Below are 20,398 nucleotides of genomic sequence, written 5' to 3' on the forward strand. Positions count from 1 at the left end.
AATTTCTATTTTTTGTGTTCTTCATACTGGTGTGGTCGGTATAATTCCCAAAGTACCATTTCTAATAATGGAGATGAATTGTTTGTTATTGTGTTGTTAACCTTAGTGTCTAATTTCAACATATTGTTTCCTGTTTGTCAAATGATTCTTAACCATCAGCGCTCGCCAGGGTGGGGTCGGCCTGCCGATGCATTGTTTCACCGAGTTCTCGCAGGACAGGGCCGATCTGCCTACTGCGTAGCTAACCGCCTTATTGCGTCATAGACAGAATATTTCAGTGTGAAAACCGTAGTAGAATCTATCTTAACACATATTTCAATACATGATAACAATCGAAATAATCGACTTTGAGAAAACTGGTAGCTTCCAAACACTGAATAACTTAATTTCCAAATCAGTTGTTTAGGTTTATTGCCGCAAACGTCATGTGGATTGGTAGAAAAGGTAAGAGAAAGAAAAAACACAATTTTCCTACTAGGCCATCATGTTTTACGTAAGTATGTAATGTATTTTTTACCCTGTGTACAAATGTTCTTGTTATGTTTCAGTGGATGGAGGCCACAGGGCTGGTCATCTTTGAACAGGTTCAACGGCGTATCAAGCAAGGAGTGGTGGGAGAGGGAATCACACTTTTTTATTACCCTGGGTTGCAGAGACCCCTCATATTTGATGTTCGTCGATCACGCCCAAGAAACGTTCCTGTCATAACTGGAAGCAAAGGTTTGATATTAACGAATTCGATCTATTTTGTAATAATAACATGGTTACGAAAATGTGGTAGAGGTTAAAAAAGGTGGATGTGCAGTAGACATGTGATGTCACTGGAGTTAGCCATTTTCGTATCATCATTATAATAGTTTGAAGATTTATTACTTTTATATCCATTCTAAGATATCCATACTAAGATATCCATTCAAGATGGCCGACAAAGTAACATTCAAGTGAAAGTTGACCTCTTAAAAAATGTGCAGTATTAGTAGTGTTTTAACCAACAAATATTCATGAAAATACTCACAACATTGTAACTAAGAAACTGTAAGTTTATTCCATTATAATATATAACAAATACTTACTCAAACATACAAAAAAAAAAAACAAAATCTTCACATGCAAGTCAAGAAGACTCTTTTCAAGAGTTTTATCCACATTAAGTAACAATTAAAACTATTAATCAATTATTTATTTTAAAGCTTATTTAAACACTTTATCCAATTACATTGACATAACTTTTTTTCAATAACATTACTACTACAAAATTTAGTTGTTGAAAAATCACCAAATCTGGTGTGACGTCATAATAGCCAACTCACTGCTATTAAGCTTCCAACGCTACACCAATAGAGCGACAGGTGACAGACAGACTGCTGGAATAAGTAGATCAGGCAGTGCCAGGAGCATTAACCTCTAGTGCTGACAGTGTGTCTGCTGTAACTGACCTTCCACATCTGCTCACTGTTCATTACACTGACTCTAGTATAGTACTGTAAAACTGCTTGATTTCATAAGTTTACAGAAACTGTCTGTTCCACTCAAATTAAATATCTGACAATACATCTCTACTGTGTAAAAATGCCAACTACTAAATATCCCCTGTGGTGTATGTAGCGTTGGAGTAAAGTAATGCAGGGATACAGTGTAAGGGTAACTGTCAACTGTGGTTTCATGCACTATGTTGTTGGATTATCTAATAAAAGTCTGTCAAAGATGTGCAAGTTAGATGAGACCTGGTCTTGCAATAACTGTAACTCTTTTGAATCAAAGAGCAGTGACCAGGTCTCAGAGCTGGAAGGAGTGAAGTCAAAGGTACGGGCCCATGAAACACTAGATGAAAATGACACTTGGAAACTTCATTGACTTTAGAGCTGCAGAGGCGGGAAGGGAAATGCCACTATTACATGAAAATATTAAACTGAAGCAAGATATCGAAAATATACATAATTATAAGACAACCCTAGAAGCCAATTTAGCCAGCATGGAAGCCAAAATGGAAGAACTTTTAACAAGTGAGGAAGGAAACTATATAACTAAAATTGAAGCACTTCCAAGATAAACTACAAGACACATTTCTACAGCTAGAGAAAAGTAAAACAAGACCAGGTTAGAGCTACAAAAATATTTTTGAGGACCATGATCAGTCTCAAATTAAACTGCTAGCACAATATACAGCAAAGATAAGCAATCTGGAAAAAACTGTTGTAAAACTTAAAAATGAAGAAAATAATTTATTTTTCAGTACTGAAACAAAAAATCCAAAATATTACAAGACAGTAGAAACCCAAACACATGACGGAATTTTGGCTTCTGTGTCAGCCATACCCCTACTCTTTGAAAATGAAGCAGCTAGGTAAAAGGCAAGATGAAATGGAACTAAAGATTAAGGAACTTTCTGCTCAGCTTAGTGAAAAGCTCAGAACTGAACATGATCAAAACAGTAAAATTTCTAGTCTAGACCTAGACCTAAGAAAATTAAAACAATGTAAAACAAAACCAAAAGTCCAGGCAATCCCTAGGTTAATTAAACCTAAAACATCTGATTAAAAAAGAGAATATTTTCAGTGTCTCTCTGCAGGTAGCAAAAAGTAAAACAATAGTAGAGATTTCTAACAACCTGAAAAATTTAATGGCAACAGGAATTATCAGAGAAAACCAGCCAAACCCTGTCAGAAAAACTGCCTTCAACTATGACAGAGACTTCTAGCCACATGACAACTTTTCAGGCAACAGAGTTAACTGGGGGAATCAGTCAAACCCCGACAGAAAAAACTGTCCTTAAAAACTCTGACAGAGGATTCTAGCCACAAGACAACTTTTCAGGCAACAGGGTTGACAGGGGGAATCAGTCAAACCCCGACAGAAAAAAACTGTCTTTAACAAACGTGGAACAAGATTTTTATCCACACGACAAATTTACAGGCAATAAAGCAGACTAACTCATTGACCAAAGACACTTACTCAAAGGAGAAACCCCTCTCTCCTACGAGTGATCATAAAGATTATGACATCATAGTTGTTGAGGCTCAGGTTCATCACCCTGCTCCAGCATTTAGAAGGGAGTGTAAGCCTCCTTCCTCAGCCATTAAGTTAAGGAAAAGGGCAGTCACACACGAGGATTTCTTTAGAGAACACATTAAACAATGTGAAGACAGCTGCCTCCTGGACCAATAGCTCTAATCAAATAACTACTAAGGAAGCTTTTCAGATCCAGTCTAAAGAATCAGATGAAGCTGCATTTCACGCACCTAGAAACTCACCATCTCATTTTTTATTCTATCGCCAGACAAAGAAATCAAGAGACAAAATGATATTCAACACCAGAACTATAGTAAATTCATCACTGAGAACATATACTTAAGAGAAGAACAATTGAGACAGGTTGTGAAACCTCTGAACTTGCGTAGTACTCTCGAGAGGCTATTCACGAATTTAAACAGACAAACAGAAATGGGCTTACAATCTTTCATCAAAAACACAGATAGAATAAATAATAAGATTGACAGACTCAACCATCTGCTTCACACGATGTCTCCTGATCTACTAATTGTTACTGGAACATGGCCAGAACAATATTGAGATGGCTAAACACTAGGCTTAGTGACTACAGTTTGGTTTCATCTTTCTGTCGGCAGAATATCCTAAAGGGTGGAGTGGCTATTTATAAACACATCAGCTTGGAGGAATGAAATAGAATCGTTGGAAATTGAAAATATAAGCATTCCTTTAATATGTGAGGTATCAGCAGTCACAATCAAACTTAATAAGAGGGAAACTATTAACCTACTAGGAATTTACCGTCCTCCCAAAAAATGACAAACAATCTTATACTGCTGCACTGCGTTACTCTTTCCTCAGTGCTTGACAGGTGGATATCTCAGGATAATATTATTATTGTCATGGGAGACTTCAACGTAGATTCCATCATCCCATCTCCTGAAGGAAGACAGCTTGTGGAACTTCTGGCGACCTACAACATCCATAGGTTGGATCTCCCTCCTACACGAATTAACTAACACCAGCAGCAGCACCTCTATAGACATCTTTTGCATTTCTGCTGAGCATAAAGATTATGTAAATATCCAAATCACTAATACCGGAATCTCAGATCACACTGGGCAACTATGTACATTAAATTTCAAGATGAAGAGGACACCTACAATTTCATCAACAGGCAGATGCATAAATAGCAACTTCCTTGGAAAATCTAAGGATCTTCCTCTCGTTGCAGTCCTGGAAAGAGGTCTTGGAATGTAACAACTTGGGATAGAGCATATGGTTGTATTTTTAATGATTATCACCCTAGCTCTTAACACTACTTGTCCATTAAGGAAACTCCCGACAGAGACCAAACAGCTTCAGTAAAGCATATATTCGATGCTGAAGCAAGTCACCTCAAGAAACAATTTCTTACTGCACTAGATACTTATACACTAAGTGGACGAAATGAAGACAAAAAAATATTCATCTGAAATTAACGAAATTGTATGACTTAAAACTCAGGACCCTCAGGAGAGGGGCATGTGCTGCTTTTTATTGCTGATTCTGACAACAAATCCAAAGCAGTTTGGAGAATGATCAACAGTGAGAGGAAAGGCAAAGCTGAGCCGGCGGACATTAGACGCCTAGAGTTTGGAGATTTATCGTTGACTGAACCTGTTGATATTGCCAACCAATTTAAACTCCTACTTTACCACTATTGCAGAGGAGGACATTGAAGGCGAATCCGGCGAGAGGGTGGACATCGCTTTCAGTTCAAAGACTGGGAGGGTGGAGAGTCCCACATCAACATGGGCGCCAACATCTGGGAAAGAGCTCCTCGGGAGGATTATCTCTTCAATGAAAAGCAAAGACATCTGCTGGCCTGGACGATTTCTCTTCACTGATGCTCAAGTACTGCCGTTATGAATTATTGACCTCCATTGTTACATTGTTTTGCAATCTCAGCCTTGACCAGGGTCTATTTCCGAGTAAAATGAAGACCTCTAAAAGTTGTACCCCTACATAAGAAGGGCAGCAGACACAGGTTAGAAAACTACAGACCCATTTCGTTGGTGCCTACATTCTCCAAGTTGATAGAGAAAATAATATTGGGCAAGAATATCGGTCCATCTGGAGGCCAATAACCTACTTTTTATCAGGGCAACATGGGTTCATCCAGCAAAAGTCTACTACAACTGCACTCGTAGATCTTGTAGAAGAACACATGATAAATAAGATCGAGGAGGGTGTGGAAAGCGTCGTAGGTTTCTACTTAGACTTAAAGTAAGGCCTTTTGATTGCTTGGATCATGCAATGATACTGACTAAGCTTGAGTACTTGGGCTTTAGGAGCACTGCTTTTTGTCATGGTTTGCAAACTATTTGAAGGATCGAGACCAACTGGTTGAACTTAAGCAGAAGCATGAAAGGAATAAAAGTCTTGTATAGATCCAATAGACTCCCTGTAAAGAGAGGTGTACCACAGGGGGTCTGTCCTAGGGCCTGTTCTGTTTGTCCTCTTTACATCTGACTTTCCAGGATACATGGAACCCTACAGTAACACCATAATGTATGCCGATGACACGGTTCTTTTTGATTTCTGGAAAGAATAGAGAGGCACTTGAAGTACAGTCATACATTGCATTGAATGTTGCTGTTGAGTACTGTGCAGTGAACGACCTTGTTTTTAACGAATCAAAGACGAAAAAACAATGACTCTTGGCAGCTTGAAAGAACAATTGCCAGGATTCCCCAACCTTGACTCTGTAAATTCAGTGGAGCATCTTGGTGTTGTGGTTGACAACAGAATATCGTGGATGGACCATGTTGATAAACTGTGCAGCAGACTGAGTAGTGCCATCTTTGCAGTTAGAAGAATCAAGCATGTCGGCACAGAGGATACAGTGAGAATAGCTTACAACTCTCTGTTCGAGTCCTATCTCAGATATGGCATTGTCTTGTGGGGCGCTACGGCGAGTGGCAACCTGGAGCGTGTTCTCATCATTCAAAAAAAAGGTTATAAGAATACTGGCTGATCTTGACTGGAGAGACAGCTGCAGGTGTGCTTTTAAAGAAATGGGAATATTGACAGTCACTAATATTTACCTGCTGGAAGTGATCTACCTGGCATCCTCAAGACAACTGCAGCGCCACATGGATACTCACACCTACCAAACCAGGAATGCCACAGACTTTGCTCTGCCGATTCACCACAGTGGTCGCTTTCAATCAAAGCCTTCATATGCTGGAGCCAAGTTTTTCAACATCCTTCCTGACACAATCAAGAGAGCTGACCCAATTATCTTAAAGAAAAAACTTCAAGCTTGGTTGCTCCAACGACCGTTCTACACCATAAATGAATTTCTGGACTGGCCAAATTTTACTATGTAAAGCAAGTTCTGGACTGAAATTACCATAACAAATGTATTGTACTAAGTGACACCATTTTCAATCTTGAAGATTGTAAAATAAAGATATTCTCTCTCTTCTCTCTCTCTCTCTCTCTCTCTTTGTGGCTAAATGTCAAGTGTTTTCAATGATAATGTAAATAATTCTCGTACTTCGTAGTATCGTTTAGTTTAATAAAAGTACATAAATATGTTAGCACCTTAAAAAGGCATTACCATAACATTAATTAATTGATACCACAGAGCAGCGGTTTTCAACTAGGGGGGTGCTCCCTGGGGAGGTGTAGAACATTTTTAAGGGAGGTGTCAGTGTATTACAATAATAGGAAAGTGTTGGAGAACACAGTTTGCAAGCGATTCTTGTAATGCTACTTGTCATTTTGTTTATCGTGTGATTCATGATGCTTGTATGGTTTATTAATTTAGTTTACTCCGCTTTGTTGGAATAAACATAAAAAGTGGGACAGAAAACTTGTATATTATTGTAATATGCCTGCAAATTGGTAATTAACTGCAAAAAATACTGTATAGTGACGATTGTATTAAATATGAATTAATTTTCATTCACAAAAACTGCTGTTATTTACCTCAGAGCGTTTTTTTGTAATGCTATTTTGAGTAATTAGGGCCATTCCACGCCAAATCATCCAGCCAAAAGTAGAATTGACACCCAAGGTTCTCTGATTTCAATAAAAGTTTACATAGATAATATATACATATAAATAAGAAGAAATCCAAAATTGTAGCTTATTCTAACAAAGGGTTTCAGAGATACGGCCATTTGAAGTTTTATGCTAATTCAGTTTCCAAGGCCCATTTTGCCGCCAAGTGAGCGTACACGTATTCTCGTCTTTCCATGTAGAATGGACAATTATGAAGCTAGAGGCTTCAAATTTTACTCATATGTTCAAAACTTAATGCAGAATCATATAATACTATTAAAATGGGATTTATTATCTTCTATCACCATAAAAAATAATTCATAAACACAAATAATTTGATTTTTCTGAAATCGGAACATTAAGTTACAAAAAGTGTTGTAGCAAAAATCTCTCTCCACCTACCCTTATAAAAGTATATATCACTGGAAAGAGGATAGAATCATCTTTCAAATGGTATAATAATATGAGTGGGGTTTTGAGTATTAACATTTTTATCATATATCAAAGTCAAAAATTAAATTTTAAGACACTAAAATGTGATTGTATACAAAATATTTATGTGATGAAGAAAAATTAAATTCTAAGGTGTAAAAATGTATTATATTTGTTTGAAAATATCTGAAAATATATGAAGGTGAAATAAAATATTGTGTTCTAAGTTTTTAAGTGTGTATAAATAAAAAAGAAAATTAAGTTTCTTTAAAAAATTTAGTAAGTCAATGAATTAAAGTATTATTTTACACAAATAATTATTGGCCTAACTAAATTGGCCTACAATACTTTTACCTACAACATGGCTAATAATAACTTTACAAGCATTAAAATAATATTTTATACAACATTTAAAACTTTAACATTCTGAATAAAAAAAAAAAACAACACTTTATTAACTATTAAAGGTCAAACATCAATATTACATTATATGCTAATTACTAATATTTTATAAAACACAAAACCACAATGGGTGACATCTAGACCAGTTCAAACCAGTGTTTGAAATTACTCTTGTGGAGACATGAAACATTCATTCAAGTCTCAACATGAAAGAAACTTACTCTTGTGGAGACATGAAACACACAAGTCTCAACATGACTCAGTAAGTCACACTGCAAGCTATTGTCAGTATGTGAGGATCTGTGGTTCAGTTAACATTGGTGCTGTGTACTACATATTTTTGTGAATTGTCTATTTTAAATGAATGAATTAATTTATTTATTATAAATATGTAATTAATTGTGAAGTGTTTTATTTTTATCATGGAAGAAATTGCTGGACCAAGTCAAGTGAGACCAAATTTAATTTGTACAGTAGGTAAACTTTCAGACTCTTCTTGTGAAAACTTTACTCTGACAAAAGATAAAAGTGTACATTTAATTTTTCAAAAGCTTTCAAGTGAAGAAGTAGAAACATTGAGTTGGCGGACAAATAATCAGTATCGTGAAAATGACACAATTTGTTCTCATCATTTTTGTTATTTTTTTGAAATATTTTGAAAAAAGCCAAAAATCATGTTGTGACCCTTTTCAAAAACATGCTGTACCTTTGACAAAGAAAAAAGATTTAAGAGTAATTACCTTAGAAAAGGCGAAAGATGTTAGAGAACATAAAGACATAATTTTAGTCCCAGGAAAGCTTTTGTGCAGTAATTGTAGAAAGTTATTGAATGTAGAAAACAAAGGTTTAAATAATGATGAAACTGCATTTCATGAGAGTGATGAAGATATTGGCAAAGATCTTACGACTGCCAAAAGAGTAGTGGAAAAAGAAGTTCTAAATGAGTCTCTGTTAGGTTTAGATGTGACACCTCTGAAACTCCAGTCCTTATCTACTCATTCAAAAAAAATATATGCCAGGAAAAAGTTAAAGCAGGCAAAATTACAAGTCAAGAAGAAACTATCTTTTGTCCTACAAGTAAATGATGATTCTTTAAATGAGTCTTCGAGTGATGGCGAAGAAAAATTTCATGATGAGGAAAAGAAAAAATCTGAAGATCTTGATTATTTAATGGATGCTATTAAGCAAAAGCTGAGGACCAATATAACCAGAAGGGAAAAAATACAATTACTAACAATTGCTCCTAAGTCATGGTCCCGCAGAAAAGTAGCTGAAAAACTGAATGTTTCAGAATACTTAGTACGAAAAAGCTAGGGCTGTTTGTAATGAAAAGGGCATTTTGGCGATGCCAGAACCAAAAGAAGGTAGAAAACTACCTGAAGAGACAATTGAAGCAGTAAAACAGTTCTATGAAGATGATGAATTTTTCTTATATGTTTCCAGGAGCGAAAGACAGAGTTAGTGTACAAAAAAATACCTACATGCAAAAAAGACTACTTTTATGTAATTTAGAAGAACTGTTTATTGCATTCAAAGAAAAAACATCCAAATTTAAAAATAGGATTTTCAAAATTTTGCTCTCTGAGGCCAAAATGGTGTGTACTGGCTGGTTCTCCAGGCACGCATTGCGTTTGTGTATGCCTATACCATCAAAATGTCGAGCTTTTGGCTAATGCCATAAATCAGCATGATAAAGAAGCCATACATATTATGATGGAAAAATTAGTCTGCAACAGACAGTCCAGAAATTGTATGCTGAAACGTTGTGATGAATGTCCAAAAAACAAACGAGCCATTAAGACAATACTTGGAGGATATTTTAGAAGATTTTGATGATGAGGAAGAAAGAAATCAAATTCTCACAGTGGATAAGTGATGGTCACATGAAGCTGCAGACAATGCTTCTTCCACGCCAAGAGTTTATTGGCTTTGTAATTGATAAAAATTGAATCACTCATTCCACATTCTTTCATAACTAAATCACAAAACACCTATATGAGGGAAAGGAAGGAGAATTTACAATATGATGTAGCCTTAGTCCTAATGGACTTCGCTGAAAATTACAATTTTGTCCTACAAAATGAAGTGCAATCCTATCATTGGAGTCATTTAAGTTGTTCAATTCATCCTGTTGTTGTTTACTCAAGAAGCGAGGGTGAAATAACAAAAGAATCCTCTTTGTGTTTTATTTCCGATGATTTGAAACATGATGTACCATTCGTCTATTCCGTTCAAGAAAAAACCGTTGAGTACATTAAGTCCAACTTTCCTAACGTAACCAAAATTGAATACCTAACAGATGGTTGCAGTGCCCAATATAAAAATTACAAGTCAATGGTAAATTTGTGTTACCATAAAGAAGATTTTGGGCTAGAAGCAAGTTGGTCATTCCATGCAACAAGTCACGGGAAAAACTGTTTGTGATGGGATCGGAGGAACAGTTAAGAGGACTGTAACAAAGAAAAACTTACAAAGTGCCAGAGATTCAGACCAAATCATAAATGCTGAAGAAATGTACTCATTTTGTGCAAATCAGTTCTCGAAAATTAGTTTTTTCTTTTTGAAAGAGAACGATATTGAAAACAAAAGAAAGTCTCTTGAAACCCGTTTTGAATGTTGTGAAACTATTAAGGGAACAAGAAGTTTTCACTTCTTTCAGCCAGCAACTAGTGAAGTAATTACAGCGAAGCGACTAAGCTCAGACACTGATGTCTGTTTAAAACAAAACATATTCAAGAACACTTTTGCCAACTCTAGAGCCTAATATTCATTCTTTTGTAGCATGTGTCTATGAAAATAATTGGTGGATAGGAATGATCCAGTGTTTTCAATGAAGTTGAAGGAGATTATGATGTAAAATTTATGCACCCTCATGGACCTAGTGAAACTTTTTTTTGGCCCCAAAAAGAAGATCAGTGCCCTGTTCCAGCAGCTCATCTGTTATGCATTGTTAATCCACCTGAAACAACCTCTCTTGGACGTTCGTACAAAATTGATTCTGTATCTCGGAAAGAAATAGACAAAGCGTGGAATATTTTCAGTTTGTAATTAGAGTGCAATGTGTGTGTGTGAGAAAGAAAAATGTAGTTTTGATGGACCAACATAATCAATTCAGTATAAATGATTTTTTATTTTTTTTAACATGAAAATGTACATACCTGTTGAAATATTATCAAGTAAGTACTGAATATAAGTTGTGTACTCATTATAAGTGACTTAATTGTTTTAAAACTTAACTGTGACTTATTCTGCAACAACATTTGATTTAACATATTTAATTTTATGTAAAATGGCCTCTTTGAAAACAATTTTTCATAGGTATTTTTAATATTTGGCTATATTTTGTGTTTTAATAGAGTAAAATTTTATTTTTTACTTTGACGTGTAATAAAAATGGTAATACACAAAACCCCACTCATATTATTATACCATTTGAAAGATAATTTTATCCTCTTTCCAGTGATATATACTTTTATAGGGGTAGGTGGAGAGAGATTTTTGCTACAAAACTTTTTGTAACTTGATGTTCCGATTTCAGAAAAATCAAATTATTTGTGTTTCGGAATTATTTTTATGGTGATAGTAGATAACAAATCTCATTTTAATAGTATATTATGATTCTGCATTAAGTTTTGAACATATGAGTAAAATTTGAAGCCTGTAGCTTAAAAATTGTCCATTCCACATAGAAATACGAGAATACGTGTACGCTCACTTGTGGCGTCAAAATGGGTCTCGGGAACTGAATTAGCTAATAAATTTAAAAATTCATATGTCTGGAACCATTTGTCAGAACCAACTGAAAATTTTGGATTTTATCCTATCTAAATGCCTACATTATGTGTACAAAATTTCATTAAAATCTGTGACGGGTGGGTGTCGACCCCTGGATGACTTGGTGTGGAATGGCCCATTATTCCGTGCAGCCTACATGTACGAAACCCTACTGGAAGTTTTAGAATAGAAAACAATAAAGCTGTTTAAGATAAAATTTAAAAAACCATGGCATTTAACTTAGAATTAAATGGGATTCATTTTCAACTATACAATCATGAACCACTGTACACTGTAATTTATTTATAGATTCTGAATTGCTTGATGAAGTAAGTTAAACAAAAATTTGAATGGATCTCTCATATTAATAAATTATAGTTAAAAGTAATTTCAGGCCTGTATGCTTTTAACCCTCTCCCGCTCGCAAGGCATGAATCGGCACGGCCACCACATAGCCACTGCAGCCTAAACGGCACAGATCGGCACGCACTGCTTTATCTACTAGAGCCGATAAGTGCTGCTCTCGAGTAGCAATACTTTGTACTACTACGAGTTGTTTGCTATTAGGAGACCATTTTCATTACTTTTACAGTAGATTTATTCCATTATTTTTCTATTTATATTAGTTGTGCGGAAACAATGGCGGGTTGTAGTCGTACACTTCGTGACAGTAAAATCGATCTCGTTATTAGTAGTGATTGCGACGATTCAAGTGAGTGTAGTGATGTACCACAGCTTTGTGAAGTGGTTGGTGGCATTGAGGATGTAGTTCGGAGTGATCAGAGTGGTAGGGGCAGTGACTGCGAGCCAGACAATGACCTTCACCAAGTAACTGCGCAACAAACAACCCGGCGCCCATCTGTCCGTGTGCCCCCTCCCTGGTCTCGTACAATCAACTTCATTGAACCAATATATAGTAAAATAATTCATATATATAATTATAGTTAATTACAATGACAGAACGTATGTAAGTTGAGGTGTCGCGTATTTTGACCGAGCGCGACCGGAGGAGCGAATTAATTGAGGTTAGAAGCACCGTAAACGCCTGGAAACAATGCGAGCGGGAGGGGGTTAAAAGAGCTTACTTGTGAAAAAATCACAATGAAACAAATTTATTTTTACTCGTACATTCAAATATATTATATGGTATCTCCTTTTATGGATCTACATCAAATTTGAATTTAAATAAAATTGTAATACTTAAAAACCCAATTAGAATAATTCTAAGTTTAGGTTATAGAGATTTTGTAAAGAATAAATGTAATGATCTTAGAATTATGACAGTATTATGTCCTTTATATAATTAAAACTATAAAATATATTAAAGAAACCAGTCTGTTATCTCAGTGAAAAGCGGACATTGTTATGATACAAGAGGTCAAGAAGAGGTACAAAACTGGACTCACAATTTACTTTTTTGAGTAAAAGATAGTTACACTGTTCAATAAGTATTATGCTATCAATCTCATAGAAATTTGTAGGATTAATTAAAATATTAAAAATTTATTTAAACAGTTTAATGATTTAATTTAGCACCTTTATTAAGTGATAGAATTTGAGGAGGAGTTGTCTATTAGGTAATATATGTGAGCCATTGTTTGTGTGGTTTATATATTATATTACACTGTTTTTGTCTTAGTTGGATTGTATAACATGTAATAGTATTTTTATTTATGACGCTATTCATTGTACATTGTGCAAACATGTGAATAAAGGGATTCTGGTTCTGAGAAGTCAACTTTGGTCAAAAAGTGTTTTTTACATCCAGCCTTTGTAGTCTACTTCCGGTTAAAGGGATGTGGTCAATAATATCAACTTGCCACCCCCATTCAAAGAACCACCTTTGGTGTTATATTTATCCTCTGTATTTTTAACTGATTTCGAGATAATTTGCAAACAAACTCTCATACACAACAACCATTCTTTCCACTCACACAGACAAGGACTTTTCATTTCAGCCTAATTTACTTACTTCAGTCACCCAGCCAATTTTTCATATTAAAAGTAACAGTAATAGTGTTACATTCAGATGTTGTTTGGTTTCACACCCTTCGTTTAAAATTACCAATTTATTGATGATCAGTAGCTACCCAATCTAGATCCCTTTTACTATGCAGTAAACTATAAAAAAATATTTAAAAATTATTGTCCACCTTTGGTATGTATTTTAAGGTACTAAATTTGGTCATTGTTACCTAATAATAAACATTAAAGAAATATGAAAATTCCATTAGCGACTGTTATTTTTTATTTAATTTCATATGAGTCTGTTAATATACTTTTGTCATATAATAATACTTTGGCAAACTATTTAATTGGTATTATAGGATATAGTGTTTTGTACAGATGATTTTTCAGGTAACTCACAGATTTGATTATATGGGCTATTTTAGAATAGACTGATATTTTTTAACCTTGTTCTTTCCATAACCATGGGTCAAAGGCCTGGGCGAGTATTTGATCAAACATAATGTAAGATAGAGATGATATAATATTGTTCAAAACCATTCTGGTCACGAACAGAATTGAGACCTATGATTCTAATCACGGAGAAAAATCCAATGACAGTTGTGTCTTATAGCCATTGGCTCTTCAAAAGGATATTGTTTCTTATTTTTATTAGCTATATTTATTTATAGTCAGCTGATATTATTAATTGGTTGATTGGCAATCAAATGTCTTCATGTTGTAATAATTTTGTGCATATGTTGTCTATAAGTTGATCATTAAGTTCAGTCATATTATTAATGAAGTGATTACAAATATTATTGAGTTAAGCAATGAGCTCGATAATGAAATTTGATTTACCTTCTACGAAGAAATGATTGATATTTAAGGTTATAAACAACTTCTGTCCTTAATCTAAATAAATCTTATTTTTATTTCAGACCTCCAAAACGTAAACATTACCTTGAGAATACTGTTCCGCCCAGTGCCCGAACAGTTACCGAAGATATACACAATCCTGGGAGTTGACTACGATGAGAGAGTCTTACCCTCCATCACGACTGAAGTGTTAAAGGCAGTTGTGGTAAGATTTTCAGTTTTGTCCAGCCAGTGGTAGTAAAACAGATATTTTTCATTAATTTGATTTAATTTTCCTCAAACTTTTGCTGTCTTGAACTGCTTTATTACCTGTTCTAAGGTTTGTGCTTTTGGAAATGCCAAAATGAGAATGTATGTGTAGGCCCAGTTCGATGCTGGAGAGCTGATCACCCAAAGAGAGTCAGTGTCGCAACAAGTCAGTAAGAGTTTGGTCGACAGAGCTGCACAATTCGGAGTGATACTGGATGATATTTCTATTGTAAGTGTGGCTTAACTCTTCTTCTCAATTGTTTTGAAGTGAAACGCTTGTGAAAAATATTTTGTCTTGCCAATAATTTTTTATAACGATTTTATTAATAGGTAAAATCTCCTTTTCAGACTCACTTAACTTTTGGAAAGGAGTTCACTCAAGCTGTTGAGTTGAAACAGGTAGCACAGCAGGAGGCTGAGAGAGCGAAGTTTCTTGTTGAGAAGGTAATTAAATTATATTACATTTATTATATTTATATTTTATTATATTTATATTATATATTTTATTACAGCTTTGAATAAAGATCTATGACTATGACTATATTACAACTCAAATCATAAAAAATTAAATACAGAAAATAAATACAGAAAATATCCATTAATATGACATTCTATTATATGGCATTGCTAGAACCCAGAATCAAAAACAATTCCATGAGCTATTGTTACCCACAACCAAAAGAGTGCAGAGCTCTTTAGTACTTGAATTTGATTTGTATTGGAGGAACTTACTCATCAGGGTATGGATGTGCTTGGAAGCGGTCAGTTGGGCTCTGGAGTTACATTGTATTACTATACATGATTTTATTTCAGTTTGCCGTATGTCTTTGTCAGAATGAGACAGCTTTACTGTATATTAAAGTAAATAAACCTTGCATTTTAAAAATATTGTACTAGCCTACATAAGTAGTAAACATTTTTTCTTGTTTACAATAAAATATGGTTATAGTTTATGTATATACATATATACATATATATATATATATATATATATATATATATATATATAATATCATATGATTTTTAAAATACTAGCAGAGAACACTTAGTAAAACACTTAACATATTAAATAACTAGGGGAATGGACAACTAGCCACCTATAATCAGTTTGAGTGACTTGTTTATTTTAGTAATCATAATAAATTACATAAATTATTATTTTAACCCTTTGAGTGCCACGGGTATTTTCCGAAGGCATATGCATAAAGTGCCACGCTGTTTTTTCGCATGTTTGTAAGCTTTTGGGAAAAAAGCTGTTGTAAAATAACTACCAAACAGATTTCCATCGTTTTGTTGTTGTTTTTTTTTCTTATTAAATGCAGAATATGATACCTATAGTTACAAATAAAATTTGCTTTATAAAAATATAAACATTTCAGTATTTATAAAAAAAGTTTTTTTCTTTTGTATAAAAAGTTAAGTTTCAACCTAATTTAAGTGTATACAGTATTTTTAAGATTTTTTCCTTTATTCCATGATAAATGCCATATAATTCTAAATAAAACCCATGTTTAATATCTTATTCTAGAATTTTAAAAACATGGCATTATATGTACTACAAAAATGCTGCCCGGTACTGACATTTTATAAACTGTACTTTATTTGTCAGAGTTTATAATTTACTTAGTAATGATAAATAAATATAATTTACTTAGTTTTCTCAATAAATCTAATAAAACATCAATATAACACAAATAAATATGATTAGTAAATGTAGAAATAAATACTTGCTAACATATTTACATAAAAGTTTACATTTACTAAATAATAACCCTAATAATATTTACACTGAAAATTCACGTTTTTTCGCTTGGACACAACTCAAATCACTACATTACTTTTGTAAAAAAATACAGTAAAATACTGTATAAGTTACTATTTTATTTTGTATTTACTCAAATGCTTGGTTATCGGCACATAAACAACAAGAAAGGCCGTTACGCAACACGGTACTCGTCCGCTACGTCGCGTGACTGGAAGACAGATTCATCGCACAGGTACTTCGGTATCATCGCAGCCAACTATTTTAGGACGAGTTTTCCTTATCAAAGATCAAAATAAACTTCATTATATTTTTCTTCTTCCATAATGAATTGAAAAATACTCGATGAGTCATACTTCCTATCTCCAAATCGTCTCCAAATAGACACACGAATGACCTGACATTTTCGAATCATGTAACGTTGTTCTTATAGTTTTTGATTTCATTCATTGTCGTAATAACTTGTAAATTCCAAAATAGGTTAAATAAAGTCAGTTGTTTTTAATACTGTAATTTATTATGTCCCCGATAAGGAAAACTCGTCCAAAAATAGTGGCTTCTTGATAAGTACCCAAAAAACGTAAGTTTCACAGATAAAATAGTAGAGATACAACATAAAACTCGTATTTATTGATAGTTTGGAACCTATTTAATACAGCTGTCTGGTTATTTGGCCAAAATAATCTTGTACTATATAAAATATTATCGAAATACAAAACGTCAAAATTGGCGACGCTGGCACTTTATGCACTTTTCGTACCGTCAAAATTAGCGACGCTGTGGCACTCAAAGGGTTAACAATAGTAATAAAATTTAAATAAACATTCATTTTTTCACTATAGTGATTTAACAACCCGAAAATCTAGTAACTGCATTACTAAAATACAAATTGTTTATTGACATAAAAATAGTATGATTTTGTTTAGTAGGTAATCATGTTACTTTAGATAGTAAGTTATCTATCTAATTAGAAGAAATTTGATTTTGTTTAACCCTTTCACTGGATAATTTTCAAAAATGGTGATAAAAATTTAATTTTTAGTATATGAATTCTTTAATTTTTTTAATGAATTTTGATGTAAATAATTTTACGATCCAACTTCCAGTTACCAAGATGTGGATCGTCCCATATATGGGACACATCCACATAAAGGTCGCTTATAGTTAAGATAATTTTTTTAAATTTACGATTCTGTTGGGTAAAACTGCAATAAAACACAACGTTTTACATTATTTCTTCAATTTATTAGTGTACAGGTACTTACCACTGAGTTATAATAATAAAACCATAAACTAAAATTTCAAATTTTTGGTTTTTCAAAAAAGTTTACAGTAAATATAAATTTTCACAAGTTTTTATAACTGGGGTAGCATAAAATGTTTTGTCATTACAGTTTATAATATTTCCAATAATGCTGCCCACTTTAGCACACTTATTTGCTGTGGAATTAAAAAAACAGTTCCTGTTTCTAGCAACACACAAGTTGACTGAGCACTTTGTGCACATTACAAAGGTTTTCTGCTTGCAACCAGGGTTTTTACATCTAGAGTTATTCCTACAGTCATCAAATGAACAAAGGTGGTTTTACCGTCCCACCTGACATCGTCTACCGGTTTGATAGCATTCTGTCTCTTAGCGGCTATTGGAGGAGGTGTTTTCATTTGATGGTCTGCCACGTTTTTTGTTAGATGTCTTTCCACTCACAATCAAAACTTCTCCTACATGCTGACGAAATTTTAATAAGTCAAGTTTTTGTTTCTTTGGAATTTTTAGTTGTGTGGCATCCCTAATATACTGAAGCCAAGCATTGGTCACTGCCAGGTCGATGGCATGTGTAATCATCCTGTGTCCATTTCTTGCTTCTAATAAATGTTCTATAAATAGAAACAAGAAAGTCAACCTTATCCACTCCTCCCATACTCTTGTTGTATCTTTGAACAACTTCAGGTCTTTGGACTTGAATGTAAACTTTTTTTTTTGTCCCATCGCTTGCATGTGTCTACTTTTCCTGAGCCAATAAAGTCTGAGGCCAAATTTACAGTTGAATTATCATTCAATATGATTCCATCAACACTAAGGACTTCATAGAAGGATCCTCGATCAAGAGCTTTTATTTCTTTTTTGACAATATTGGAGGTTTTGAAAAGCGATCAGGCATAACAGTACCGGTAGCATATATCCCTACTGAAACAACAATCAGCTGAGACACCATTGTGTGGATTTGTCCCATATGTGGGACAATTCATTAATTATCACCATAGTTAACATTTCGCTACTAAATCATCTGAGAGATATTTATTTGGATGGTATATATCATATATTTTGTGAAAACAATTTTTATTTGACAAAATAGTAAAATGCCAAACTGTTATAAACATAAATAGTACCTTCCTCATCGATAAATTTAGGTTACCTTGTTTTGAGTGGGAAAGTGTATTTTAAGTTTTGTTCAGAAATTCCAATAGAGTGTACCACTGTACAACATTGTACGGTAGTCCTATCTAGTGGCAGTTCAATGCACTCCAAGGCCTAGAGTAGCCATTTATTAATTTTTAATATTATTACAAAAATCGTCCCATATATGGGACAAATCCAGGGAAAGGGTTAAACAAATTTAACAGTTTGTCACTAAGATGCATTAAGTGCTAAGAACAATGTTGACTAAACTCTTAGTTGTTTCTCCGAGTGGCTAACAAGTCATTTCAACTGAAATTGTAAAATTTTGATTTTGACAAAAATCAGGGATTAAAAAAATATAATTTTAAAAAGGCCCTGTCGAGTCCAATCATGTAAATATAATTAATAAGAAAAAAATGTGCTGTTACTTAAAAGTTCAGGTACGTTTGTTGCTAAATATCAAGTTTAAATGTAATTTGTTATAATGTAATATTATTGTTGTAGGCTGAACAACAGAAGATAGCTGCTATCATCTCGGCAGAGGGAGATGCAACAGCAGCCTCACTGCTAGCCAAGTCGTTCGGTGATGCGGGTGAGGGGCTGGTGGAGCTCAGGCGGATAGAAGCTGCCGAGGATATTGCATACCAGCTGTCACGTTCACGCCAGGTGTCCTATCTCCCGCCTGGCCAGAACGTGTTGCTTAATCTTCCGGCCCAGTAGGGGCTTTCAGACTGACAGTTGTTGCGCATTTCTTTTGTTACTTTATATTCTGTTATCATTGATCTGTTCATCCAAATTCTAATTTTCTTTGGATTTCCTCCAGGAGTTCTTTAAATTGATTAATTAGTTAAAAATTTCCCGGTGCCATTTTTTTCCACATTCATTCCCTTAAAAATGTTTGTTGGGTTTTTTGATAGTATGTATCTGAATTATTGTTATTTGTATTAATTCCGGGTAGACTTTTGTAGTATTATTAAAAAAAATACTATTGTATATGTATAACATTTATTTGCTTTACCTTTTCCACTGTAATATATCAATTTTCTATAGATTAGAAAAATGAAATTGTGTGAGATAATCATAACAGCTGAAATAGTTATTGGACCTTGTAATACAGAGTTATATTTTCAGGAGTAGTAATAATAAATATGACTTATGAAGGACCTGAGAAGGCTTTCTAAAAGTTGTGTTGTCTTACAGTCAGTCGGTTTGTGCGATTGCACTTGATAACAAGGTTTTGGAGACTTGGGAATTTGATTGGCTACATAGTTTCTTCTTTTTCCAAGAAAGAACTGTATTGATTATATGGGTAAAATGTCAAAATTAAGGTTAAAAATCTAATGTTTTTACAGTAGTTTTATGAATAATTGCGATGGCCATGAGAAAATTATGGAATAAAGAAAATTTTTAATAAACAATACAATTATTGCTGTAGATGGAGCTTATATTGGTCACTGTTAAATTACATGAAAAACATAAAACCAATATTTAATACTTTTTATTGTTTTGTGCGG

The 20,398-nt window shown here is 33.9% G+C and overlaps 1 protein-coding gene across 1 annotated transcript; it reads left to right on the forward strand.

Annotated features, from left to right (window-relative positions):
• Positions 1–425: 425 nt before the first annotated feature.
• Positions 426–19,877, forward strand: LOC124365600 (protein l(2)37Cc-like). The gene is given in 7 exon segments (XM_046821590.1): positions 426–444; positions 549–568; positions 570–720; positions 14,538–14,680; positions 14,837–14,953; positions 15,073–15,168; positions 19,389–19,877. Coding segments are annotated over 7 exon segments (762 nt in total). The 3' UTR covers positions 19,605–19,877.
• The last annotated feature ends 521 nt before the right edge of the window (positions 19,878–20,398 follow it).

The sequence above is a fragment of the Homalodisca vitripennis genome, chromosome 6 (assembly GCF_021130785.1).
Source record: "Homalodisca vitripennis isolate AUS2020 chromosome 6, UT_GWSS_2.1, whole genome shotgun sequence".
NCBI lineage: Eukaryota > Metazoa > Arthropoda > Insecta > Hemiptera > Cicadellidae > Homalodisca > Homalodisca vitripennis.